Source organism: Saccharomyces kudriavzevii (assembly GCF_947243775.1).
Source record: "Saccharomyces kudriavzevii IFO 1802 strain IFO1802 genome assembly, chromosome: 16".
In the NCBI taxonomy this organism is placed as follows: Eukaryota; Fungi; Ascomycota; class Saccharomycetes; order Saccharomycetales; family Saccharomycetaceae; genus Saccharomyces; species Saccharomyces kudriavzevii.
In genome coordinates, this window is record NC_079287.1 from 700,025 (window position 1) to 725,569 (window position 25,545).

Genomic DNA, 25,545 nt, shown 5'->3' on the forward strand with positions numbered 1-25,545 from the left:
TTTATTCTTTTCTTTTCATTTAATGGAAAAATAGAAATGTAAATAATCAATCAAAAGGATAAGGATGCTTTTCTGAAGTTCTTTTTAGGTAACAACATCTTACATATAGCTTGAAATATTATTTACTTTTATGATTGAGATTTCACGTACTCACACTTTGGGTTCTCGTTGTTCTTCGAATTCCAAGTCTTGCTTGAAGAATCCATCGTTAAAACGATTTGAAGGAGTTTTCTTAACAAAAGCTTGGGAGCTTTCAAGTTTCTGGGTTTTCGTATGGGGGTCACTATTGAGTGAATTTTGAGAACCGTTTGAGGACACAGAAAATTTCCTGTTTTCTTTGTTTGCAAACATTTCTGAAGCATTTACTTTTGAAGATGCAGGCGGAACTGGAAAAGCTTCTGTATCCTTTTCCATCTTGCCCTCAAGTTTTGGAGATGCTGAATTTAACGCTTGTTGTGAGGGTCTCCTAGGAACAGGTCTTCTATTCGAAATCATTTTAGGGCTGCAAGTGAGTATAGGATTATCAGATTCTTTCTCTTCTGTTGAATCGTCGTTCTTTTTATCTTGCAGATCAGCATAATCCATGTCTTCAGTGTCACTTGAATTACCAACATTATCTTTGTACCATTTTCCGATTTTCTTGATTGAATTTTTGAAGTACTTCCTTGATTTGGTGGAATTTTCAGAACTGGAAACATCATCATTCGTGGCTGTAGTGACTGTTGCCTGGGTAGTGGTTTTTGTTGTTACCGCAGGTGCATCAACAACATCTTTTAAGTTTTCTTTCTTTCTCTCTGACCTCAGAACCTTTTTTATTCTACTTTGAGTCCTTGTTCGACCATCTTGAACAGCTGCCAAATGTTCCTTGGCACTGGTATTCGTACCTGGGACGGCAGCAGTTGCGTGAGCCTCAACTACTGCTTCAGGGTCCTGTTCCTCCCAGATACCACCCCTGTAAATTTCATTGGGTGTTGAGTAGAAGACGATGTCATCCATGAATGGCACGACTAGGGATTCCTTTATAGCTTCAGCAAACTTGCTTTTGATGGCATTGGTGACGACGTTGTATGATAATTTGCTTGAACTAACGATAGGTTCAATTTCAAAATCCATAATAGGCTCAGAACGGAAGGCATACCAAACCCTATTAGATGGTGGTGGTTTGATTAGAAATAAAAGTGGACCCGAAAGTTCTTTAATTTTTATGGATAATTGCAAAGAAACTTCTCTTTGTTTAAAGTGGGATCCTAGGTTAATGTTCGCCTTTGTCGCTATGATAATAGTTAGGTTTCCCCTATATTGAACATCGATGGCAAATTTGGTGGAGCCTTCAGGAGATAATTCTAATAGTTCGGGAGATGTGAATAATGGTGCGCTATCACCTACGTCGACTTTTTCAACCACCAAGTCATCCAAAAATCCTGGAGTTTTTATCTTATTCAATTTTTTGCAAATTTTCTCGTGAATAAATTCGTTCAACGTATCAGTTTGTTGCAACGAAAGAAATATTCTGCCAAAGAGAGCATTCAGCCACTTAGTAGTCAACTGATTTTCCGTGGAATTGATGTCTTGAATCAACTGTAGCATATCTTTAGTTTTCAAATGAGCAGCGTTCGCTGAAAGATTAGGGTTTAATAAATTAGCTGAGGAGATGTTGTTACTTTTCGAGGCATTGATCAACTGATAGTACCAGTCTTCCTTATCCATGTTATTGTCAAAGTACAAGAAGAACTGGTTCGAACTATGAAACTGTGATTGATACTCATGTGTAGTGTCATTGTTGGAGATGTCACCATTATTCGATTCTGCACTAGTAAGTGGGTCGAAATGTGGTAAGATGACGTTATGATTTTTAGAATCTATGGAAACGAGCTCATTTTTAAAAATGGCAATGCAAGTTCTCTTAGTGAAAAGCGAAGCATCGGACAGTTCTTCCTTGCCCATTTCATCGTAACGGGGCCAAATGGTGATGAATCTGTTTTGCAAAGATATGGCATGTACCAGATTTGCATTTTGGGAGCCATCTTTATATAAGAACAAATTACCGTGTCTTAGAACGGCAAAAAATCTTTGCTTTTTCTTCAAGTCTGTTCTTTGTAAGATCTGCTCCTGAAGTGCAGTATCGGAATCCTTGTTACTGGAATTTTTCAAAATCACAGCCACCTCTGAAGAATGGTAATAATACTGCTTAGTCACTGTGATCCAACCCTTGCTAGAAACATCAACGCCCAATTTTTCTTCTAGCCTGCCAGCCTTGAAATCTGGGTCGATATCGCGAGCTAAAAGTCTGCTTTTCTCATCAACTTGTTCTCCTTCGTCGTGATTTGCCTCCTTTTTCGATGCAGATTCAAGGTTACTGTACAATACATGTACCTCATAGAGGATGAAAAGGACGAAGGGCAAAAATGTGATACCGCCAAATAAGTAGACAGCCAAAAGCACCTTCAAGTTAGCCATTGTGGTCTTTTAATGCTGCTTCACTTTTGCTACTCGATTGGTTGCTGTGTTTACACCCCTTCTTCTCTTGAGCAGTTATTTAAGAAAGTGATCTACGGAGAAAACAAAGTGGGAAGTAGAAAAAAATGTGCCACTTTAATCAGATCCAGGTACTGCAGATTAAGATAAAGGAGGCTTATTTAGCGGGTTACAAACGAGGCAAGAAATGGATAGCATTACAAACTAGTTTCTCAGAGTCATTAAATCAGTTATTTTTTATGTTGTAGTCATCAATTGGTCCCTTCGTTAAAGAGACTAATCTAGTACAGTGTGAATATAAAAAAATCATCATAGTAAACTAGTTTTGGAACAGTTCCATTTTTAGTCGCTCTAATCCGCTGATAAAGAACGACGAAATAAGAAGTACGTTTCCACAAAAAATCAGATGTCTTGTGACCAATCATCAATTCTCCACTTTAGAACCATAATGCCATCAACACCGCTCCTTTAAAAATTTGTACACAAAAGAACGATGCGTAGTAGATGACGATTCCTCAACAGATACTAATATGTCCGCCCGGTCGACAACAAATCATCATATTAAATGGGAAAATATAAACGCATGCACGTGCTGCAGACACAAAAAAGATAATAATGAAGATAAAAGTGTTTTCTTTCTCTTCCTTTTCATGGCTCTCCTCATACAAGGCTGAAACTTAACGAAAAAGGGTTGTCGACATATAGTTAAATCACTATTCAGTCGGAACAATTGGTATATGATTAAAAAATTTTAATCATAGGAGAGCAAAACAGAAGAAAAACGCAAAAAACAGAATCTACATATTATCTTTTCCGGGAGACCTACTGGTCGCCCAACCTGCCCGTCCGTGGTGCATTGTCATTAAGCATGGTGCTGTGGTTACGCTTATTCAATGGTAACCTTATTAAAAATGAGTAGTAAGAAGGGAAGAAGAAAAATATTTTGGTGGAACTGTCTTGTCCTTTTATACGTGGTGAGGCAAAGTAGTCACCCGCCTTCCTGTCATTTTTTAGGGCTCGTACTAAAGTATTATACTATTATACCTGATGATGTTTAATGCTATATATCGCTACCAGTCTATTCAATGTGGTAGCAGAGTGAAAGCTCCGTGTGAACTCCAGAACGGGCCAACGAGTCGTAGTCGTATTGGTCGGGCATGTAGGTGTTGTCAGAAAGACGGTACAACTTGCGGGATACTTGCTTGTTTACGTGCTTGTATGTTTTCCTGAACAGCAGCAGTGGAAGCGGATACTGATCTAGTGCTCGTCGCACATGTGCCTGGATGCTGCGCTTAGCATTTCGTATTCTCTCATACATTTGCTGCGTTCTGACGCTGTGCTTGCTCCGTACTTTGCCTCCCAATATTATGCAGCTCCTGGAATCATACCTAGCGATTTGGCCCTCGTTGGAGCCCAAATGCAGCTCTAACAATTCACGCGATCGACAGTCGGCGCACTCGTGCCACGTAGTACGTTCACCCACCTCACAGGCTAGCCCACGTAGACATGTTTCATGGTATGTTAATTCGCAGTATTGACAATACAGGTTTAGGCGAGAGGCATCTGTGTCTCCGCATACACCGCACTGGATCACCTTGATAGTATCTATTGCAAGCCTGTCCTGGAATCTTTCGCTCAGGACGTCCACTTCCTGCTCTTCTTCCTCTTCTGCCTCCTCGTTTCCTGTGTCAATGGCCTCAACCCCTGCATAGTCGATAGTGTTCTTGATCATAAATCCCATCTTCAAATTTATAGAGACAGCATGTTGGCCTTCGCCAACCAGCAGGTGGCTGGATTCGATCCTGCAGATGGGACACTTCAAATCGATGCTGTATTTGTGCCATTCTCTTATACAGTTCAGGTGGAATTTATGCTTACAAATGTCGAGACATCCAAAGCGTTCATCGCCTTGGTCGTCCGCCAAACAAATCGGACACTCTTCCATGCTCTTATATAGCGCTTGTATATTAGGCTGGTGACCTGATCTGTCTCTTTTTTCTTTTTCTGCCTTTTTTTTCTATTGTTTCCTTTATATGCATCAATCGGTTTCCAAATTCCTGACTTAATGAGCTACAAGGTAACCTGCTAAGTACAGAAAAATCGGCATACAAGAATAAGCTTAGACGAACAGCGCCCTCAGCACAATATGTCCCGCCACCAGTTTGATCTGATAATGTGTTTGAAACAGCCTGGCACACAGACAGGCCTTCTCTGTGAAAAATGTGATGGGAAATGCCCTATCTGCGACTCTTACGTAAGGCCCAAAAGGAAAGTTAGAGTATGCGAAAACTGTTCGTTCGGTAAACAAGCTAAGAACTGTATTATTTGCAACTTGAATGTCGGAGTCAATGAGGCATTCTATTGTTGGGAGTGCTGTCGCCTGGGTAAAGATAAAGATGGCTGTCCTAAAATCTTGAATATTGGTAGCAACAAATTAGATAGACATTTCGAGAAAAAGAAGAAAGTATAATGCATACATATAGAATATGTAATAATATATAAATAAATAATATGCATATAAAACCTAATAGTATTCTTTCTTTCTTGTTATTGATCACTGCATTCACTGCATTCACTGCATTCACTGCAACTACTGTCGTTCACACACTCTTGCAAACTATCTTGATTGAATAAAAAGCTTTCCTCAATATCATCAATGACATCACTATCGGCATCTTTGATAAGACCCTCCTCTTCCCCTTTATCATCTTCTATAACACTTTTTCCAACCTGCCGTTTATGTGTCACTTCCTCTATGATGCTTAGAAACAACTCATTTCTTTTGATTTCGTAGATCAACCAATCCATCCTGACAGCCAGCTGCCTTATGCGGTTTATCATATCCGTCTTGGTTTTGGTGCTGATAGGCACACATTTCCCTAGTAATGTTAGAGTGCTTTCACATTTTCTCATTTTCTCCCATTTTGCCGATTTGATAGACTTTAGTCTTTCCATCCTTTGCGAAACGGTGAGCTTTCTCTTATTACAAATTGTGTTTGCTATACTACCGATTTCCACATAGCATCCATCGTATGCCGAAAATAAGTTAATCGCATCAATCCAGTTGTCCCTCTCATACTTGTTAGCACATTTCCAGATGAAATTTCGGTGGCATGTATGTAAGTATAATGAACAATCGGCATTTTCATTTCGAAGGGTTGAAAGCACATCCTTCTCAGGATTGTTCACTTTATTATCATCAGCGTTCACAATGTGTTGATCTTCTGCACTCGAAACACTATCTGTGCCACTGTCACTGTCACTCTTACTGCCGGCGCTAACGGTAGAACTGGTACTATCTTCTCTTTCATCCGAAGATGTGTCGAAAACCCCTTCACTATTTCTGTGAATACCACTTGATGCCGTCGCGTTGTTCGTATGGCTCGCCGCAGGATGTTGGTGCGAATATGGAAGCACTAAACTTGCAAAATGCGACTTCCCCAATGAATCTTGTTCATAATCAGCGAACAACCCGTTATAAACATCAATCATATTTCCTGGGACGAAGGAAAAGCCAGATTTGAAATCAATTATATAGTTCGAAGTTCCCGATTTTGGATCCTTCATCATCTGGGGATTTATCCAATCCATTTTGTCACAGAGTAAAAGCCCGAACGACGTCAATATCGCAAATTCCTTTTTCCAATGGATCCTACCAGAATTGACAATAGAAAACTTTCTGCCGGGCATACCCAAGTTCATTATTCCTCCCATTTGAAGAATTTTACAATACTTATAATCTGAATTCTTATAACCGGGTCGATTATTATCATTCAGTATTTCAAAATTAGCTAAATTCAGTTTATTCAATTGACTTTTATGGAAACGCAAATATCCACCTTTGGTATCATTCAATATGCTATAGTACTTCTCGTATCTGTGTTCCTCCTTCCTCAGCAAATTCGTTTTCATGATATTCTTATTCCAATACTTTGAGACCTCCGAAAATAAGTTCGCTGCATTTAGCGAATCATTTGCAATGTGTGCATAGATGTTAATGTCATCTTGAACCAACGTGGCATTTCCGCTGGAACTAGAGCTTGGATTATATGAAAAGTAAGACGATATCGAGTTAGACGCCGGTCTATTACTATTATTGTTGGCAGCTGCAAAGTTCGTCCCGTTGTTCGGCGTGTTAGGTGGGCCTGATGAACCTGTTGTCGATGGAACGATGCCGGATCCACTAGTTGTATTTGTTAGTGGATAGAAGTTTGGTGAAAGAGAAGACTCTTTAGATTGTATGCTACCATTTCTTATCATATCTATTGGAGAATACATGGAGTTGGATGATAACGTGATAGCAAAATTTGTATCAAATGTGTCTTTATCAAAGATGCTATTGTCCAAAGCCATCGGCGACATTACAAAATAATTGAATTTGGGTGACTCTTTGGCAGTGACATTCTCATAGAAATACGTCAGCACATCTATAGGAATTTCGTTACCGTTTGAGTATTTGTCGTTATGAACTAAGTCCACGAAATCATGCTTTGTCATTTTACATTTGTTGTTAGGGTTGAAATAATCTGTATGCAGCATCAACAAGGAAAATGTTATGAAGTAAACTTGATTAGCATTATGCCAAGGACACTCCACTGCCTTCTTTTTTGAAAAGCTTTTTTGGGCCTTATAATATGAAACGCTGAATGCCATTATCAACCTATCAATTTGTTGAGATTCCTTTGGTAGCTCCAAAAACATCAAGAGTTTCCTCAAGGCAATGTCTAGGGGATCGGTTTTGAATTCGAAACAGTTTGCTAGCAAATAGCTCAGACAATTTTTTTTGAATTCGTCCTCCTTCTCGGTTAAAATGACACCAATGAACTTTCCATATGGTGCTAATTTGACCAAAAAATCTTTACATGAATCACTAAATTCGGGAGCAGGGATCGGTGGCAGATCATCTAGCGATACGTCTAGTTTTTGCTGTAGCTGGTGTTGCTGCTGAAGGTGCTGCTGTTTGGAAGATGATAAACTGGAAGAACGAAGGTTAACGAAACTGCTTAAAGCATTCACAATCGAACTGCTTCTTCTTGACATGCCTGTGACAGTGGAATTTGCGTTGCTTTTATTGTCATAGACTGAAGTAGGACCTGACCCATGAGGTAAGCTTAATTTGCCGGTATAATTTTCATCTTCAACGGATTTCCTCTTACTACCCTTATTTTGAACAAAAGATGTACTTTGCGATCTAGATCTTGATAACCTCTGATAGTCTGAATAACTTGTATCCAACTGATTTGTAGCGCTACTTGAAATATTATTTTCATCGCATAAAAGGGGTCCGTGTGACCTCATGGTGACTGACGTGCGAGCATTTGTATTTTTCTCGTCAATGGTTCTAATGAATAAGGGTGGAGATAGTGGAGTCTTGTTTCTTGACGTGTTATTCTTGTTTATATAGTCAGATACGTCAACGGTCCTACTACGTCTTCTCCCAAATCTCTTTTTGGAAGCTTCATCTTGATGTTTTGTTAGTTCAATTTGAGGCGATGCATCAACGGGAATGGTGTGCAGTGGATTGAACTTCATTGATGATGACGATGATGATGATGATGCAGCAACTGCTCTTTTTGATGGGTTGAAATACCTTGAAGCCGTCGTAGACGAACCGACGGAAGAAGATGTGGATATTCTGCTCACTATAGGAAGCGTTGAGGCTAGTCTTTCGCCATTACATAGAGAGTACTCTTGCGATTTTCTGTAATTTCTTGAAAATCTATTGGAGCTGGGAAATTTTTCCATGGCTGGTTTCACAGGACTAAGTGAAAGAGAAGTATGTGTTGAATTCTTCTTATTGATCCCGGAATTAATAAGGGTGGTCTTCTCGAGATTGAGTTCAGATACTTTCTCCACTGAGTGTGCGTCATTTCCCGGTTTGGAATGCCTTTCATCGAAGTCTTGTCCATTACCAATCTGTTGAGAATCGGCGGTTTCGTCGTCTTCAGAGCCTTTTTCACTGCTTGATTTAAAATTCAAATCTAACCTACTCATCTTACGCCGTATTCTGCTTAATTTGCTATGTTTTTTTATAGGCTCAAATTCCTTGAGGTTTGGTTTATCGTCGTCATTATTGGTATGTTCTTGTATTTCTGCAAGTTGAATGAAGGGACTCCTATAACCTTCGTGTTCACTTATCCTGTCTGTATCTGTTGAAGCATTGGCACCACCTTTCTTGTTGCCACTTTTATCATTACTATGAAGGAACTTAAGCTTGATCAATGACGAGATAGACTGGTTCATTATTTGATAAGTACAAGGTTGAGGAATTTGTGCAGTAGGGTAGTTAGCAAAAAGAACTCGAAGGTAGATGTAGAGAAAGTAGGAAAATGATTGCAATAAAAACTACGACGCCAAACGGATCCGAGGTGCCGTATATGTCAACAGTATATTCTACCTTCTTTTCCAGTTGGTGCTTTAAATCCTGTATGTATAATGGGCTGGTGCTCTAAAAGAAGTGACTTCCAAGGCAAATTTATTAGTATGATGGAGCGGCTTAAATGTAAGACAAAGGGGCAATGAATTATGTGGATCGTTATTGAACTTAGCCACCATTTTCTTTTCATTCCCTTTGTATTACTTTTTTCGCAATATTCTCAACATCTCCTTTACGCCAAAACAAAAAAAAGGACGAGATGACCTTGAGCTGTCAAAGCCTGCACCTGATTCATTCCTCAAAAAAAAACAAAAGCATACATTAAATCTTACCGAAAACCCTTATAGGCAAGATCAAAGTACACCTTGAATTATCGTTCACATAATTGACTACTTTCCGGTCCGTCGTTCCATTCTCTAGAAGTTACATATCAGAGTAGGTTTGATTGAATAGCAGAAGATAAACGACCTTTACTTTGAGATTGAAATTGAGTATCGGAATTTGAATTAGATTCGAAGGCAAATAACATTGAACGTGGTAAAAACTGAAATGTTTGAAGAAATGGCTGTCCAAGATACGCCAGTTTTGAATCCAACCGAAGAGCATTACTTGAAAAGAGAATTGCTTCGATATCAACTGGATCATGAAATTGAAAAGCTAAATGACCGGTTTGCGTTGAGAAATTTTGGCTACCCATTTTCATCAAATGATCCAAAGGCTTCGGAGCCCATTTCTGATAATGATTTGTCGTCAATATCTGGTGGCAAAGGGCACTTTAGCGTAAATTATCCCATGTTGAGTTATGTTTTACAAGAATTTGTATCTACATTCCCTTTACTTTCAGCTAATTTATTGGTCGACGAGAAGTTTTGGCAGAATAAGGTTCAAGTGTTTTTTGAGCATTTTATGAGTCTTGGCTTTAGTGAAAGCTACGATAGGGAAGAAGCTTCGAAGAGGAAGAAAATTTCAAAAAAGTTATCAAAAGTTATTCTGTTGCTTTTTAATTCCGGTGTCGGGTCTTCCCAAGAGAAAGTGTACTATAATGAAGACAAATTTGTTTTACAATCGGGTCAAGCAAGGAAAAGATCCAACATCGAAAAATTTGCCATGCCAACCAGAGAAAATTTGGAAAATTTGTTGACTAACGAATCTGTTTTCATAAATGGTTGGGACATAAACATTATATCTGTGTTTAATAAAAATGCACGGAAATATACCGAAAAGGTGGACAATGGTAGAGCTATCAAAACTACACCAACCTCAAGCCCTAAAAATCATGGTATAAAGTCATTCGCATCTACTTCCAAATGGATGAAGAATGCATTCAACAGCACTATCAATAGTACCATAAATAGTATGCCTGAGTCCTCCGCATCTTTGTTTTCGAAGTTATCTCTTGGCGTACCTTCAGCCAAGAGCAATGGATCCAGAAGACATCACTATTTCTTGATCAAAGTTAAAAGGCAGGAAAATGACGATCACGATAAAGGAGTTAACAACGGAATTGATTGCCTCACTAAAGAGCTTTTTATATCAAGAACTTACAGGGATTTCAAAAACTTATCGCACGATTTGAAATCTGAATTTCCAGGGAAGAAATTCCCACGCTTACCTCATAGAAACAAAAAGGTCACATCCATGGTGACCAGGACTGAAGTTCTACGTAATGACAGATTAAAATCCACAACAAGGGAAAGAATTGTCAATACTTTTGATACTGATATGCAGTCAGCATCAGAGTCCGAAACTTCTTCATTTTTACAAACGACAAATGAATTATCTGTTACAGAAACGATCCTCACAGAAAAGGATACTGAAACTTTGAGAAAAAATATTCTGAATGAAATCAGAGAGGAAGAGAATGCTGATGATGAAGACGATGAAGGAGAAGAAAGTGATTTTGACGAATACAAAGATGCATCGGATTCAAAAGTTAATACTTTGGTGGGTGAAAAAATGAGAACTTCATTGAGACAATATTTAAGGAGTTTGTGTAAAGATATGGAGGTTTCTCAAAGTCTCTCTATCCATCGATTCTTTTTAAGTGGGCCCAATTTGGCTGTAAAGGATTTGAATTCGAGAATAGCGGAGGATATCAAAAACAGGGCGCTAATTGATGTGAGTAATTTGGAGAATCAGATACTCTTTCAACAGATGGCATTAGAAAAGTCTTTAAAACTGCAAGACTCAATGAAAAATTTCAAAACATCCTTATTAAAAGATGAAAAATACTTGATGAGCCTACTAGGCGAAATAAAGAAAAACACGAAGGTTGAGAATTTGTCACCACTTCTGCAAGACTTTGTTGAATGGTGCAAAATCTATATCTCCTCGATGATCTACCAGATGTTTTTGGGCAACGATAATAGTTATGAATTTTATACTCAAATCAGGCGATTGCATAAACTCATGCCGTACACAGTCATGGGACAGATTATGAAATTTACTAACCCAATTGCCGTTATGAGAGGGATGATTGAATTATTTATGGCTCAACCCTTTGGTGGTCACTCGCTTTTGCAAACAATGTTCTCAACAATATTAACAGATGATCTGAAGACGCAAAAATTAGTTATTAAGGAGTTAGAAAAAAAAATTGCTGAGATGGACCCAGGCGCACCAATTGTCATTAGGTGCCTGAAAGATTTTATCTTTAATGTAGATACTAAGGATAAAGATGATAGCGAATTCTTTACTATGGATGCAGTTAATTCAGAAGCTGAATCCATGAACATGCCTGTACCACTAATCATATTAATGAAAAGCGCCGCTGTAAATTTAGTATCAGATGAGGTAGTTGCAGGCTTTATTGAATCCTACTCTTTATGGAAATTCCAAAGAGAAGATATGGACAACATAGTTGAAACTGACGCGAATCATTCGGGCAATTATTTTGCACATGTCAAGGACTTATTGCAATTGTATATTAAAGAGCATGATAAACAACTAATGAGGCAATTATGGCAAGATCCCGAATTAACCCAAATGCTAAAGGCAATTGTAACGATGATTTATGAGCCAATGGTCAAAATATTTAAAATTGCCAGAATGGACGTTGCTTTAAAAAATTTCGAGAAATTTATGAGTGATTTGATTAAGCTGGTCGATGATGTTATTAATGGACAGTTAGGGGTCTCTACACAATTTAACGTCGTGGAAGAAATTCATGACTTAGTAACCAAACACCAAGATGCCTTCTTTGAATTCATACACGATGTTTACTCAAACGATTCGGAAGGTATTTTTGAGGGTTTTGTCACCTGGATTACTAAAATAGTAAAATTTTTACAGAAGAGTAAATTCGGGGAGCCAAATGAGAGGATTGACTTCAACGAGTTGATTCTCAGAGATAATATAGATGTCGATGTTGAGCTTTTGAAGACTCAAGTCAATGGTGTCCTCAATAAAAAGGTTGGCGCGAGGAAAATGTACAAGAAGCTATTGGATTTGAAGGTTGAACAAGGAGCCAAACAGAATAATAAGCACGCAGCAGGTATGCTTCAAAGGAACTGGAATGATATTAACTCATTAGTTATGCCGTCAAGCTCCGGATCATTTGGGCTTGGGGATGGTGACTTGGTAGATTTGGATCTTGATACAGGAGATTATGATTTTCTACACAAAGAAAATGAAGTTGAATTGGAAAAGGAATATCAAGACTTATTAAATCACGTCGTTGACGAGAGTGAAATTGATAAATTGAGATCGCAGGTCTTCGCACAAGAATTGAAAAACTATCTAGAAGCTCAAGCAGTTAAAAAGTAAGCCTTTTCAGTTTGTCATATTTTCTTTAATCATTCTACAATTAAAGAAATATGAGACTGCTAATGGTATATATTCAGGTTTATATTTATGGAAAGAAGGTTTATAGAAATAAGAGAAAATGCTATGATAAATATTGTCTCTCACAGTGAATTTTTGGTTTTTTTTTTATGGAAATAATCTATAAAGGACACTATCACTGCTGGTAAAATATCCTACCTCTCCTCACTCAATAATTTGGGCATTATGGATCGTCACAACAAGCTGAAAGAAAATACACCTTTGGGTTATTCTGTCCTGTCTTCCGACTTCACAGTGACACCTCCATCCTAGAATCCATATAACAAGTTTGATGATGAAGCCGGTCAGTTTATCACTACTCTTGATTGTTCAAGAAGGTTCCAAACAGTCGCTATTACGTGAAGTTCGTCACTGTTTTGAGAATATAAACTAATGAAGAGAGATTTAATTGCTTACACATATACACACGAAAAAAAAATTACTTTGGAATTTTTCTTAGTAAGCCTCCTGACAGACAAACACCATACGCAAGCATCCCACAAACGTTGGAAAGATTGAATAAAAGACTCAATCCGTGAGACTTGCCAAATTCTTTACGCAGCACAGCGTCTTTCGCTTCCAACTCATTGCCTGAATATCTCTTAGCAATATCTTTTCTTTGTTCTTTGACTTTGTGGGTCCAGGGCAATAGCCAAAATAAATTAGTAAACCCGCTGATAGATGCTATGACCAAAGAGGATAAGGGTCCGGTAGTCAAAGCGATCGGAGCGGTAAGGGCTAAGATGATAGGCGATGCAGCTTGCATTTGAAAAAAATATGGGAAGATCTTATTCTGCAAGGCAGAAAACTGATCTTTTTCAAGCACTTTAAATGCAATTGGCGAAGCTACATAGGAATAAAATGTCGTTCCTCCAAACCTGAAAAGTCGAGCGAATGCATACAAATTGTTAGTGTTCTATTCTTGAGGTCATAGATATTGAAAAATCGGCTGAAAACCACTTATTCGTACATACACAAAGGAATAGAAAAGCAAATGAGCAGTAGTTTTGACTAAACACATGATGGATATTGATTTTGCTTAGCTGGTTAAGGAGGGAGGTTCGGATATCTATTATCATTTGAATAACTTCCAGTAAATCCCTTAAAATATTATACTTTCTTGAAATATCGCGCCATACGTTGAGGGATCTTTCCGTCTTTTTCGGTTGACAAAGGCTCAATAAGAGCTGCAAGAAACTAGCTTCTTTTCACTTAAAGTATATATCACTTCATCCCCCACAGAGTTATTTTTGTCGAAAAGTATCAGTATCAAGAGCATATAGAAAAAAATGGTAGTTAAAGCTATTGCTCGAAACTCCATAGGGCGCAACGGGGTTGGAGCGTTTGTGTTTCCATGCAAGAAGATCACTTTACAGTACTGCAACTGGGGAGGATCTTCGGAAGGGATGAGAACGTTTTTGACTTCAAAGAGGTTGGACAAATGGGGCCAGGAGTTTCCGTGGATACAATTTGAAGTGTTAAGGAAGTCTGGACACCCGCTGGTGAGAGCAGAATATGTGAACGGCCGTGAGAAAGTCGTTTGTGTGAGGAACTTGAATATCGATAATGTAGAAAACAAGTTGAAACTATTGAAGGACTCCGATGGAGATCTTTTGCGTAGAAGAACAAAAAATGACAACGTGGAAAGCCTGAATGGCAGTGTGAGGGGTATATGGTCACCTCTACATGCAGCCAAAAGGCATAGGGTTTAGTTGTTAGTATATAAAAGAACGCTGGAAGTAGTGTGAATCGGTCATTCCTGTATATATAGATTGGGCAAATAGGAAACTCAATATTCAAGATTCAGATCAAGTCTGCTGTTATTGTGCTTATATCACTGTGCGAAGTCACCAATATCTGTTACCCGTTTTGCGTTCTATGCGAATCTGGTACTCAAGTATAGTAATGGTAGAATAATCATGAAATGGGCCCGAGGTGGAAAGAATGCAGAACAAATGACAACAAGCTGATCCGGTGTTTAGATATAATGGATTATTTTAAATTCATGAATGAAGAGGAAATACCCGATCGTTTCAGAGAAAAGATAGATGGATTAGTGACGAAAGAATTTGCTAATATAAAAAAAGAGCATGTTCATCCCGAAGTACGAGATATACTTGCTAAGAGCAGGGGCTCTGCCAAGAGTATTGAAGGATTTTCCGAAGAATTGAAAAACCTACAGCGATGTGGTAACGACAAAAAGCGAACATCAGGTTATGACGATTACGATGACGATGATACTTTGTTTCTGCAAGAATACAAAAATAAATACCCCAGGATTGACACTTCCAGATACGTGCCGCATGCGTCTGCCGACACCAGCTTGTTGGGAATAGCGAGCTCCTATTTGAAACACCAGGAAATAATTTTGCGTACGCTTCTACCACAGACCATATCGAATCAGTGGATGATTAACAATGATCAAATCCAGCAAACGTCTAGGATAGTGGAAGACATGAGCAGCCAGCAGAGGAAACAGATCAGTGATTTGGAGACATACAGAGAGGGGCTGCAACGTCGGTATGAGCCCATGTTTTCTAAAGTGACGGGGCGAAACGAGGAAAACCATTGAACCCCTCAAAGCAATAAAAGTTAGACAACACTTACACAATTATATGGAGTCCTAAGGTTTCAATTTCATAACTTATTAATTAATTACAAAAAAAAATTAGATGGGTACATATATGTGTTAGATCTTCTAAAATTATTTGTCCAAAACATCAGCATCGTACTTTTGCTTGAACCAAGAGACGGTGTCTTCTTTGGTAGTCTTGTGAGAGTTACCAACGGTACCCTTACATCTCTTTCTTCTAGTGACTCTGGCACCTGGTCTATTCATGACAACGTAGAAGTCCATACCAAAAATACCAATGGAAGGATCGTACTTAATACCCAAATCGATATGTTCGTCAATACCGAAACCGAAGTTACCGGTGGCAGAAAAGTTTCTGTCTCTCAATTGGTATTCCTTGACCTTCAAACCTCTTTCCAAGATTTCTTCAGCCTTTGGACCTCTGACGGTAACGTGAACGGCAATCTTTTCGTTTCTTCTGATACCAAAAGTTCTGACGGTGTATCTGGCCTTGGATTGGACAGGGGTTTGACCAGACAATTGTTCTAACACCTTGGAGGCTCTGGTCAATCTGTCACCAGATTCACCAACAGAGATGTTTAAGACCAACTTTTCGATCTTCAAATCACGCATAGGATTTTGAGCTTTGGTAGACATCTTTGGCTATGTTTGTATGTTCTTGGTTCACTTCACCCTTCAGAAGGAAAAATATAATGTCAACAAAAGTATGATCAAATTCTATATACCAAGAAAACGCTGACACTCATCAGACAATGAATTTTTCACATAGCTGTATAGTAAGTAAAACGATCTTTGCCAATGCAACAATAATCCTCTACAACTGAAAAAAAATTCAATCTGGAAACTGATCACGTGGATGTGAGTCCATTACCCGTAGATCTCACTCCCAATTTTTGCGTCGCTTTATAAATATTGGCACTCTGCCCGAGGTTTTTTATAATACTCGGTGGAACCCATAATATTGTTTGAAAATAAACAATCCTCAGACCCATACATCTCGGGTGTGTGGATGTATCTTTGTCTCAAAAAGAGAGATATGCCGGGTATTGCGCAAGATGAGAGGAAACTGCAAAAGGGTGGCAAAATAACATAAAGCTTCTCCTTCAAAGTGTTTGACGCCAGCTTTAAAGAGGAGGACGATTGTACGGTAATTCATTCAGTATAAAGAGTTATTCTGGTACTTTTGGGTTGGAAGAATAGTGAGAAAAAAAGTAAGGCAATATCATAACAAACATGCAAGCTATTGCCGATAGTTTTAGCGCACCAAACAGATTAGTAAAGGAGCTACAGTATGACAACGAACAAAATCTAGAAAACGACTTCGTGACGGGCGCATCTCAATTTCATCATTTGGCGCCGACACTTACGGTTCCTCCAATTGCTTCTCCACAACAGTTTTTGAGGGCACACACGGATGATTCACGAAACCCAGATTGTAGAATCAAGATCGCGCACGGTACCACCACCCTAGCATTCAGATTCCAAGGCGGCATTGTAGTAGCAGTGGATTCTCGTGCTACTGCCGGGAATTGGGTTGCTTCTCAAACAGTGAAGAAAGTTATTGAAATCAATCCATTTTTGTTGGGTACATTGGCTGGTGGTGCGGCCGATTGTCAATTTTGGGAAACTTGGTTAGGTTCTCAATGTAGACTACACGAATTAAGAGAAAAGGAACGTATATCTGTTGCAGCTGCTTCCAAGATTCTAAGCAATTTAGTATACCAATATAAAGGTGCAGGTTTATCAATGGGTACTATGGTCTGTGGTTACACCAAAAAGGAAGGTCCAACCATTTATTACGTCGATTCAGATGGTACGAGATTAAAGGGTGATATATTCTGCGTTGGTTCAGGTCAAACGTTCGCATATGGTGTCCTGGATTCTAATTATAAATGGGATTTGTCCGTTGAAGATGCCTTATATTTGGGTAAGAGGTCCATCTTAGCTGCCGCTCATAGAGATGCTTTTTCGGGTGGTTCTGTAAACTTATACCATGTCACTGAAGATGGCTGGATATATCATGGTAACCATGATATCGGCGAACTATTCTGGGAAATCAAAGAAAAGGAGGGATCTTTCAACAACGTCATCGGCTAACCTAAATCGTCAAACACATGTATATATATATATATATATATGTATATGTATATGTATGTGCGTATAGATTAATGACACATTATTTTTCTTCAAGGGTCCAAAGCGGTTTCCCTTGTTTTGTTATTAACGTTGTTCGAATCATTACCCTAGAGAAAGAGGGAAATCCCAATTCTCATGTTTCCATCATTAAATCTATATACGTTGTATAATTATATCTTAAAATTTCATTGGTAATATGAGGATGGGGACTATCAATGCAAAATAAAATAAAAAGTCAGCTTTCAAATCAAACGAAGTGAATGAGGTGGTAGGAAAGAAAAAAAAAAATGAAAAAAAAAAAATTAAATAAAAATAGTACACACACAGACTCATACATTTTGTCGGTCTGTGTTTATCTCCATGGAGGGACTTCTGGCAATTACGGACGTGTTGGTACCATTGTCCATCCTTTCAATGCTTTCCTCAACGGCTACATTCACTGGACTAATCTCTTCATCAATTTTCCTTCTCTTCGAGTCATGGCCTTCTTCATCGGGTTCTAGAGTTTGGCGGCCATTATTATTTCCGTTTTCGCTGTGATGTGCAAGTTTTCCTTCAGTTTCGCTCTGTTTAGCATCTCCATTATCACCTTTATCGTCTTTTTCATCCATTTCACTTCCACTATCACTCCCGCTTTCACTTTCACTACTAGTGCTATCGTCGTCACTCCCGCTACCACTTTCGTCGTCACTCCCGCTATCACTATCGCTTCCGCTTCCACTACTGGAACCACCACTGCTACTAGTATCACTTTCGCTTTCATCACCACTATCCCGTATTGGCTTAGGCTTGGGCAGTATATCAACATTCTGGGAAATCGTTGCTGGGACTGGGATTATCGCAGGGGATGCAACTCGAGCATTTTGTCTCGGCTGGAAAAATCGAGATAATGAAGATGGGTCAAAAGAACCTGCTGGTTTATCATGCATGTAGTTGTTGGAATGGGATGAGGACGATGAAGATAGTTGAGATGCAGGTCTATCGGGTACATTAGGTGTCTGAACTATTGGTTGAGGTATTGGTTTGGAATGTTGGGCCTTGGCTGCTAGAGCCGCTGTAGTTTCAGGGTCCACTAATTGTTTTACTTCACCTTTTGTTACTTTTGCAGTCGCTGCATTTACAGCTGCCGCTAATATTAAATTTAAATGCTGGGGATTCTTGTCCATCAAAGCTGTAAGCGGATTACCTGTAATCCCCTTGTTCTTTGCTGCTTGTGTTACTTGGTTTATTGTCATAGCCAAAGCTTGCGTCAAAATTGCGGCAATGACCTGTTTAGACAAACCTTTTCGATCTCGTGTCAAGATAACAAGTTGTTCTTGTAAATATTTCATTGTCCTTTGGTTATCGCTTGCCGTATTCTTCTTATTAGAAGCGGCCCTGTTTGCCGCAAGAGTTTGCGAAATGTTTTGTTTCCTCGAAGTTATCGCAGACTTTTGGGAAACAATCTCTTTCTTGCCCTTTTGTGGCACTTGCTGCTGCCTGTGTTGTTGCTGCTCAAGCTTCAATTGTGCAGCATGCGCTTTTGCCACAGCTATTTCGCTTTGTTTCTTTTTCTGACGTTCTCTTTCGGCAATATATTCTTCGTCAAGGCCCCATAACCATCCTTTACCTTCTTTTGAAACCTTCCTAAAGGATTTGTTCAAAGATAAGTTATGCCTTACTGAACTTTGCCATCCGTCAGGACAATACTTATAATAAGGAAAAAGTTCTCTTATTCCTGCATATATTTCTGATAAAGACATCCCCTTGACAGTCGAGTACTTTCGTATACAAGTGGTCAGCATAGCGGAATAAGATATGGTAGGTTTTGTTCTATATTCCACAGGAATTTCCTCAAGCGTATAAACTTTCTTTGGTAATTTTGGTGGCCTCTTCTCCTTCTTAACCGCCAGTTTGACTTGTGTTTTCTTGGGTTTTGTTCCAGTTGTTGTCTTTTTCTTGGATTTAGGCTCATTCTTCTTTGGATTTTTTGTTTTTATTTCAGATTCTGTTACATCAGCACTTTCTGGGCTCTTACTATCATCGTTGCGTTCTTGTTCCGGTAAAATAAACTGAAATGGAATTTGCCCTATTTGAATTTTTGTTCTATTACGGAGTGGAACAGTATTTCCCTTTTCAACAAAAATGTCATCCACAAAAGCCCCATTTTTCCCAATTATCGATAGTTCAAACCTTCCCGTCCCAAAATTGTAAAATATCTGAGCATGTCTTCTCGATATGGATTTTGATGGACCAAGATTAACGTCAACCTTGTGAGAAAAATCATTTTCAGATCTCCTGCCAATTATTGCATGTAATGTTTGTACGTAGAATGTAAAACTTTGAAAATCTAGTCTTGCATACGCAAAGATAGTCGGTTGTTCATGCGGCAACGGCAAACCCTCTTTGATTGGTTCAGATGGTCTTCGTTCAGTAGTTTCCGCATCAGTGCTATTATTTTCGGTGACGGTGGTTTGAGATGGTTGTGCTAATAACTCGTGCTGTTGGAACATTACAGGCGTTATCGAATCGTTTCTGGTAGGAAGGAGATTATGTTTATCATTGACTACAGTCGACAGTGTAGCATCATCCTTACTTATCGGCAACTTATGTTCGTCTGTATATATGGTATCAGTAGTAGCTTGATCTGTTTGTATGCCCGTAGCTTCAAAAACTTTGATTTCCTCTGTGTTCACTGCTCCTGTATTATCCTGAGTTTGCTCCTTTTCGTCATCGTGACGAATCGCTGCCTCTATGTTGGCATTTCCTTCCGATGCAGCCTCCCGGTTGTGATCATCAGATGCATTGATGTTATTTACAGTATCCATAGTTTGGGACAATAACTCATTTGAGTTGAATAGGGCTTCATCATTTTTCGCATCGAATTCCAGTAGCTTGGAGAAATCTGCGTTATCAAGATTATCTGGTAGTTCCAGTTTTAAGTTTCCGTTGTCATCTGCCATAGAAGTTTCTATCTCCTTCTCGATGTTAATCTTTGGGCTTATGGGAAGAGTTTCTCCTGTTTCTATTTGAGGACTTTTCGGTTGTCCCGCTTCCATCGGTACTTCGCTACTCGAAGGTTCTGTTATGCTTTCTTTACTTTCTTGTTCCCTTAACAAAGGAGTGTTTATTGTGATCTGCGTATTGGCCGTTGGAGAAGAACTACCGAGATGATTACTACCTTCTACTATTGCCATTTCTCGATCCATCCTATTATTATTTTCTGTGCAAGTTGAGTTGATTTCCCTTCAGCTAGGATCTTCAATTAAGAATGAATTAATACCTGGGATATTATGGCAATAGAAATAGGGGAAAATAAAATGCTGGTAAAACAAAAACTGAATATTGGTGATGACCTGCAATATGATAGAAAAAATTGTGCGTCAATAGAAAAGTCCTATTTATCCAATATGGAGGGATAATAGTAAATATCAATAGACTTGAAAATTACTCAAAGGATAACAACGTTGACCTTTGAGAAAGCGCTGCTCCTCTGTCAAATTGGTGACAGGATATGTTTATTTTTTAATAACGCTTTTTTTTTTTTGTTCTACTCTTTGAGATTTCCAGTTAATCACAACGTTCAGAATGATACTGTGGCGCTATCATATACGTGCCTCTCGCGTGGGAGAAACGTTTATATGTAGCATGGGGATAGATACCACGATGAAGTCAAGATTGCATTTGCTTTTGTATAAAAGTACCTATTATACAACATTTGAGGTGCACCTTCTATTTACTGTCTTCTATCAATCTTCATGTTCCTAGCTTTTATTCTTTCCTGGGAAGTTATCACCCAATCGAAAGTGCCATTGAAGTCATCCTTAATATCATCTGTACTCAAATCAAAGCTGTCATCATCTAAGCCGAGAAGCAGCACAATTTGTGTCAATTTCAAAAATTTCTCTCTTAGATTGTAGTTCAGACCACATATACTACCTATGAACAAACTCAGTTCTCTATCTAATTTTGTAACACCTAGCTCATTAAATTCCAAGGTCCATATTCTTTGCTCCAAGGTCCCCACGATGTAGTTGACTATGTTAGACAGTAATTCAACGAATGCCTCCTTGTGAAGAATGTTTTTGTAAGGAGTAATCAATTGGTTCCATTTGCTATTGAAACTGTTTATTTGTGACAGATCCTCAAAATCTTCTATGCTGATGATGTAATTTTTTTGGTTTGCACCTGCAGAATTGTTGCGAGACATGTTATTTTGGTTTGAGACTGAGGAGTTGGATGAAATGGAGTTAACAAAAATCGATGCCAATAGATTCCGGACTTTGCTCTGTAAAATATTCTGGAATAAGTATTTGACAGCCCATTTGCTTAGCTTATCTGTTTGTTCTAAAACTAGTTTTTCTGAATTCCCAATCAAAGTTTGTAGTTGCGTTGCCTCGTTGTTGAATGGGAAGTTGTCCTTCAGGATTTTTTGCGAATCGTCTTCCAGTATTTCTATGGATAAAAGCCTGTGAACATATACTTTATTCAAATATAGCGAGTTCAAATAAACCAAATAATGATGTAACGCTAAAATGGAATCCTCATCATCAGCAACTACGGCTTGCAAATTTGATTGAATGTTTGTCAGGGCACTGGCCGCAGCCCCCCTGAAAGTAAATCTGCTTAGTGGAGAGAATTTACTTGCGGGCGGAGACACTGATCTTGATGATGCATATGCCGAGGATTGTTCTTCCCCTTTTGGGATATATTTTTTCAAAGATATATTCGGGGTTAGTTTCGATTGCAATAATTTGAATTTGTTTTGCATGAATTTGACCAGAAATTGGTTCTGGAAGAATTTTACTAACTCGTTCAAAAAACTTGACAAGAGCTTAAATTGGCCAGTATTGACCACTGATATAAGGTTTTTCCGGACTAACAAAATCAGGTCATCCAAAACAGACGTTACAGGGTATGAGTTTTTATCATGATCATTGAGGGAAACTGTCGTTACAAGATCATTAAGTGAAGGCATTTCTTCCAGTGACATGCTATTCTTGAATGATCTATGGAGATGGTTTAACACTAGCGCTTGGAAATCGTCAAAAATCTTATCCTGTTCCAGTTTCAATGCAAATTTACCACCGGCTATCGGTGAAGGTGGTTGCAGCACATCTGGATGCAAATTGGAAAATTCATTCCATTTCACTGAATAAAAGCGAGAATACATGGACCAGTTTTGTAATATTTGAGAAAATTCTATTATTAATAGCGCCAAATCATGAATGGATATTATTGAGCTCTGTTCCGCCTCGTTATCTGTTTCGTTATCTGACTGATTACTGCTCTTGCTCTTATCTTCGGTCTTTTGTAAGTGGCTCCAATCATTGATATCGCTTATAGTTCTATCTATCTTTCTCGTTTCCATGAAAATATCTAAAACTAAACTAGCTTGAAGATCAGCTTCCTTTTCAACTTTTTCCATGACGTGAACCATATGCTTTTCCCCGTAGCACGTGGCGATAACTTTTGAATGGTCATTTATGATGGTGGATACAATTTTGAAAAGATGTAATAGTACTTGAGAAAAAAATCCTTGGAATTTAATGCTGTTCTCCATGGAATTCGACATGATTTTCCTACTTTCATCAGCAATAATATCACAGACGTACTTAGAATACAAGTCTAATCCAAGCACGTCCTGTCCAATCATGGGAAACATTTTGAACATTAAGGTTAGCTCTTTTATATCTTGCGTTCTAGTTGCCTTCATAAAATGTTCCTGAAATAAGCCTGTCAGTTCTTTACACCAATTTTTTATTAATATTGCTGGTTCTTCAGGAACTTCACTCGAGGGCACCACTTTCTTGGCAAACTCAGAAACAATCAGATTTTTGTCAGGAAGGCTTCTAATTTCATCAATCGCTGTCGCAGCGACTAGGTAATCATTAGCTTTTAAAGCTGAGTGTGCCAATGAAATATTGTTCTTTAGCGTCCTGACGTCCTTTACAAACTGTAATGTTTTGTTGACCAGTGCACGTTCTTGATCTACGGTTTCAATGTCGTCGTGTATAGCCTTTGCTCTTGTGTTTGAGGAGGCTATCGTGCCTACCGTTTCATGGAAGTGTGTCAAACTAGTCGTAAGGTCGGTCCTTTGTAGTTCCAATTTTCGAGATTGTTTGTTGAGCGATGACTGCGATTCTTGCACAAATGAATTCAATTGCTTTGACTGTTCTGTATAGTCGTTGGCTATTACTTCGGACAACTTGTCTACTTGAGAGAGTGTCGATAATTTATCTAATAGTAAGGTGTACCTTGCTAGATTCTTAGACAGCCGGCCCTCGATGATCGAGCTCTCCCATGACGTACTCGAAACTTGTCCTTTCATCAGAACTTCACCCCTTCTAGAGCCTCGCAATATAGTATTGTGACTGTGTTCTATTATGTTATTGTGCAACTGGACAATTTGGGTTCGCTTCTATATTCTATCCCACACTTTTTTCACTTCTTCAATTTTTTGCAGGCGAAAAGTCAAAAAACGTTGTGACGTAGTTGGAATCTGAAAAACAGGATCACAAATAGTAAGAGAGACAAACTGCTGTCCCATGAATCGTCTGAAGGTTGACTACTTTCTTTTAATGTCTATCTGCTAAGCAACAATCCGGCAAGGATGTGCTTCCCACCCCAAGAGTCTGACGTGGGCCATAACTAGCTATTTGTAGGTGTGTGGGTGTATCTAAATTTTGTTTATTTTACGCTAGGTAAAATAAACAAAAAAAGCGCTGCGAATAGATCCCTGTATTATATAACAGGGATTCAAGCTCATCAATAGCGAAAATCAGTTAATTAAACGTACCACAAGGGCCTGTCTTCTAATCTAAAACGATGAACAGTACACCACCCACGTCTCCCTTCACTGAAGTTTCTGATGGTGCATTTCCATCTATAAGCAAGAATAGTAAGGACTTTACTTATCATCTACCGCAAAAACGTAATACTACCTCTGCGTCCTCACACCTGGTGTCCCCCGTAGAGGAGCCAACTGCTAAATTTAGCGAGGCATTTCAAAATGCTTATTCCACTAAGGTGCCTGTGGCGGGTTCAGAGACGTACTTAAAGAGCGATTTGAATATACTATTCGCAACCCCTCGATTCTATTCTGCAGATAATTTGGCTTCGATGTTCCATCTTCCCAGGACAGTAGCTGCCTCAGAGTTTCTGGACGAGTTTTTGATGGGCATACTACTAGCACCACAGATGGATTTTCTGTCTAACTCGGATTATACTCTTCCGTCCAACAAACTTGTCGGGCAAGGAGGTTATTCATATGTTTACTCCATATCATCAACCGCTTCCTCAACATCCAGCCATGATTTGAGCTTTGTTCTCAAGTTTGCCAAATCACAGCACAAGAGCAAAGTGATTCTGCAGGAGGCCCTGACACTGGCATACCTTCAATACGCGAGTCCTTCAACAGGTGACAGTCATATCATACCTTTTTATGGTTTAACATACATTAACAAATCTCATTTCAGAAGGTTAAGGTCCAACGAATGTGTGCCAGGCCTCATTCTTCCGAGGTATGAAATGAATCTATACAACTTCAACTCGACAATATCGTACAAACTATCGTTGGGAGGAAAAAGGAAACTATGGTGGAAATTGCTGACACAGATGTTAGACGCATTAAAAACATTGAAAGGCAATGGTATAATACACGGCGATATAAAAACAGCAAATATTCTAATAACAGAGACACCAATTCTTGATGAAGGCAACTGCGACAATTTCGATTTCTATCTGGCCGATTTCACTTCGGCGTTTCACATCAGTCAACTGCCTACCGACCTGAATACCACAGTAGAGTATTGTGCACCAGAGTTAATTGATAACTCTTCAGATCATGTTCCGACATTTGAAACAGACTTCTACGCTGTGGGACTTTGTCTCTTGTCATTCATCTCCCAGCATGAACCCTATAATGAACTTCAAGCATTAGTATCGCATGGATCCTCCCCAGGCATTGGCAGTTCATCTATACAGCAGTCGCAGTGGTTAATAAATGTTCTTCTCAAGAAAGATCCTATAAATTTAAACATGTTGAGAAGTGACCTGTTCCAAGACTGGAAGTTAGAACTAGCACTATTGTCCAAAGTTTTGGTAGGAAGACTTTCATTAGAGAATTTTATAGCTATACTTGAAAATGATTATGTATGATCAC

The 25,545-nt window shown here is 38.8% G+C and overlaps 13 protein-coding genes across 13 annotated transcripts; 6 read left to right on the plus strand and 7 right to left on the minus strand.

The window, feature by feature from the left end:
- Window positions 1–150: 150 nt before the first annotated feature.
- NVJ2 (Nvj2p) lies at window positions 151–2,457 on the minus strand (the record flags this gene model as incomplete). Its single annotated transcript, XM_056231943.1, has 1 exon — window positions 151–2,457. One exon carries the CDS (start codon window positions 2,455–2,457, stop codon window positions 151–153), a length of 2,307 nt encoding a protein of 768 aa, XP_056085711.1.
- Window positions 2,458–3,553: 1,096 nt separating this feature from the next.
- ASR1 (ubiquitin-protein ligase ASR1) lies at window positions 3,554–4,420 on the minus strand (the record flags this gene model as incomplete). Its single annotated transcript, XM_056231944.1, has 1 exon — window positions 3,554–4,420. The coding sequence occupies one exon, from the start codon at window positions 4,418–4,420 to the stop codon at window positions 3,554–3,556; it is 867 nt and encodes a 288-aa protein (XP_056085712.1).
- Window positions 4,421–4,621: 201 nt separating this feature from the next.
- Window positions 4,622–4,945, plus strand: RDS3 (U2 snRNP complex subunit RDS3; the record flags this gene model as incomplete). Its single annotated transcript, XM_056231945.1, has 1 exon — window positions 4,622–4,945. The coding sequence occupies one exon, from the start codon at window positions 4,622–4,624 to the stop codon at window positions 4,943–4,945; it is 324 nt and encodes a 107-aa protein (XP_056085713.1).
- A 77-nt stretch (window positions 4,946–5,022) lies between these two features.
- SYT1 (Arf family guanine nucleotide exchange factor SYT1) lies at window positions 5,023–8,718 on the minus strand (the record flags this gene model as incomplete). Its single annotated transcript, XM_056231946.1, has 1 exon — window positions 5,023–8,718. The coding sequence occupies one exon, from the start codon at window positions 8,716–8,718 to the stop codon at window positions 5,023–5,025; it is 3,696 nt and encodes a 1,231-aa protein (XP_056085714.1).
- Window positions 8,719–9,400: 682 nt separating this feature from the next.
- LEC1 (Lec1p) lies at window positions 9,401–12,616 on the plus strand (the record flags this gene model as incomplete). The annotated part of the gene is made up of 1 exon (XM_056231947.1): window positions 9,401–12,616. The coding sequence occupies one exon, from the start codon at window positions 9,401–9,403 to the stop codon at window positions 12,614–12,616; it is 3,216 nt and encodes a 1,071-aa protein (XP_056085715.1).
- Window positions 12,617–13,112: 496 nt separating this feature from the next.
- Window positions 13,113–13,694, minus strand: TMH18 (Tmh18p; the record flags this gene model as incomplete). Its single annotated transcript, XM_056231949.1, has 2 exons — window positions 13,113–13,551; window positions 13,648–13,694. The coding sequence occupies 2 exons, from the start codon at window positions 13,692–13,694 to the stop codon at window positions 13,113–13,115; spliced, it is 486 nt and encodes a 161-aa protein (XP_056085716.1).
- A 268-nt stretch (window positions 13,695–13,962) lies between these two features.
- On the plus strand, window positions 13,963–14,385 carry MRPL51 (mitochondrial 54S ribosomal protein mL43; the record flags this gene model as incomplete). The annotated part of the gene is made up of 1 exon (XM_056231950.1): window positions 13,963–14,385. The coding sequence occupies one exon, from the start codon at window positions 13,963–13,965 to the stop codon at window positions 14,383–14,385; it is 423 nt and encodes a 140-aa protein (XP_056085717.1).
- Window positions 14,386–14,660: 275 nt separating this feature from the next.
- Window positions 14,661–15,245, plus strand: SNT309 (Snt309p; the record flags this gene model as incomplete). Its single annotated transcript, XM_056231951.1, has 1 exon — window positions 14,661–15,245. One exon carries the CDS (start codon window positions 14,661–14,663, stop codon window positions 15,243–15,245), a length of 585 nt encoding a protein of 194 aa, XP_056085718.1.
- A 132-nt stretch (window positions 15,246–15,377) lies between these two features.
- RPL11A (60S ribosomal protein uL5) lies at window positions 15,378–15,902 on the minus strand (the record flags this gene model as incomplete). Its single annotated transcript, XM_056231952.1, has 1 exon — window positions 15,378–15,902. The coding sequence occupies one exon, from the start codon at window positions 15,900–15,902 to the stop codon at window positions 15,378–15,380; it is 525 nt and encodes a 174-aa protein (XP_056085719.1).
- Window positions 15,903–16,499: 597 nt separating this feature from the next.
- PRE2 (proteasome core particle subunit beta 5) lies at window positions 16,500–17,363 on the plus strand (the record flags this gene model as incomplete). The annotated part of the gene is made up of 1 exon (XM_056231953.1): window positions 16,500–17,363. One exon carries the CDS (start codon window positions 16,500–16,502, stop codon window positions 17,361–17,363), a length of 864 nt encoding a protein of 287 aa, XP_056085720.1.
- A 368-nt stretch (window positions 17,364–17,731) lies between these two features.
- Window positions 17,732–20,590, minus strand: FHL1 (Fhl1p; the record flags this gene model as incomplete). The annotated part of the gene is made up of 1 exon (XM_056231954.1): window positions 17,732–20,590. One exon carries the CDS (start codon window positions 20,588–20,590, stop codon window positions 17,732–17,734), a length of 2,859 nt encoding a protein of 952 aa, XP_056085721.1.
- Window positions 20,591–21,117: 527 nt separating this feature from the next.
- COG4 (Golgi transport complex subunit COG4) lies at window positions 21,118–23,712 on the minus strand (the record flags this gene model as incomplete). Its single annotated transcript, XM_056231955.1, has 1 exon — window positions 21,118–23,712. One exon carries the CDS (start codon window positions 23,710–23,712, stop codon window positions 21,118–21,120), a length of 2,595 nt encoding a protein of 864 aa, XP_056085722.1.
- Window positions 23,713–24,209: 497 nt separating this feature from the next.
- Window positions 24,210–25,541, plus strand: ISR1 (putative protein kinase ISR1; the record flags this gene model as incomplete). The annotated part of the gene is made up of 1 exon (XM_056231956.1): window positions 24,210–25,541. The coding sequence occupies one exon, from the start codon at window positions 24,210–24,212 to the stop codon at window positions 25,539–25,541; it is 1,332 nt and encodes a 443-aa protein (XP_056085723.1).
- Between the last annotated feature and the right edge of the window lie 4 nt (window positions 25,542–25,545).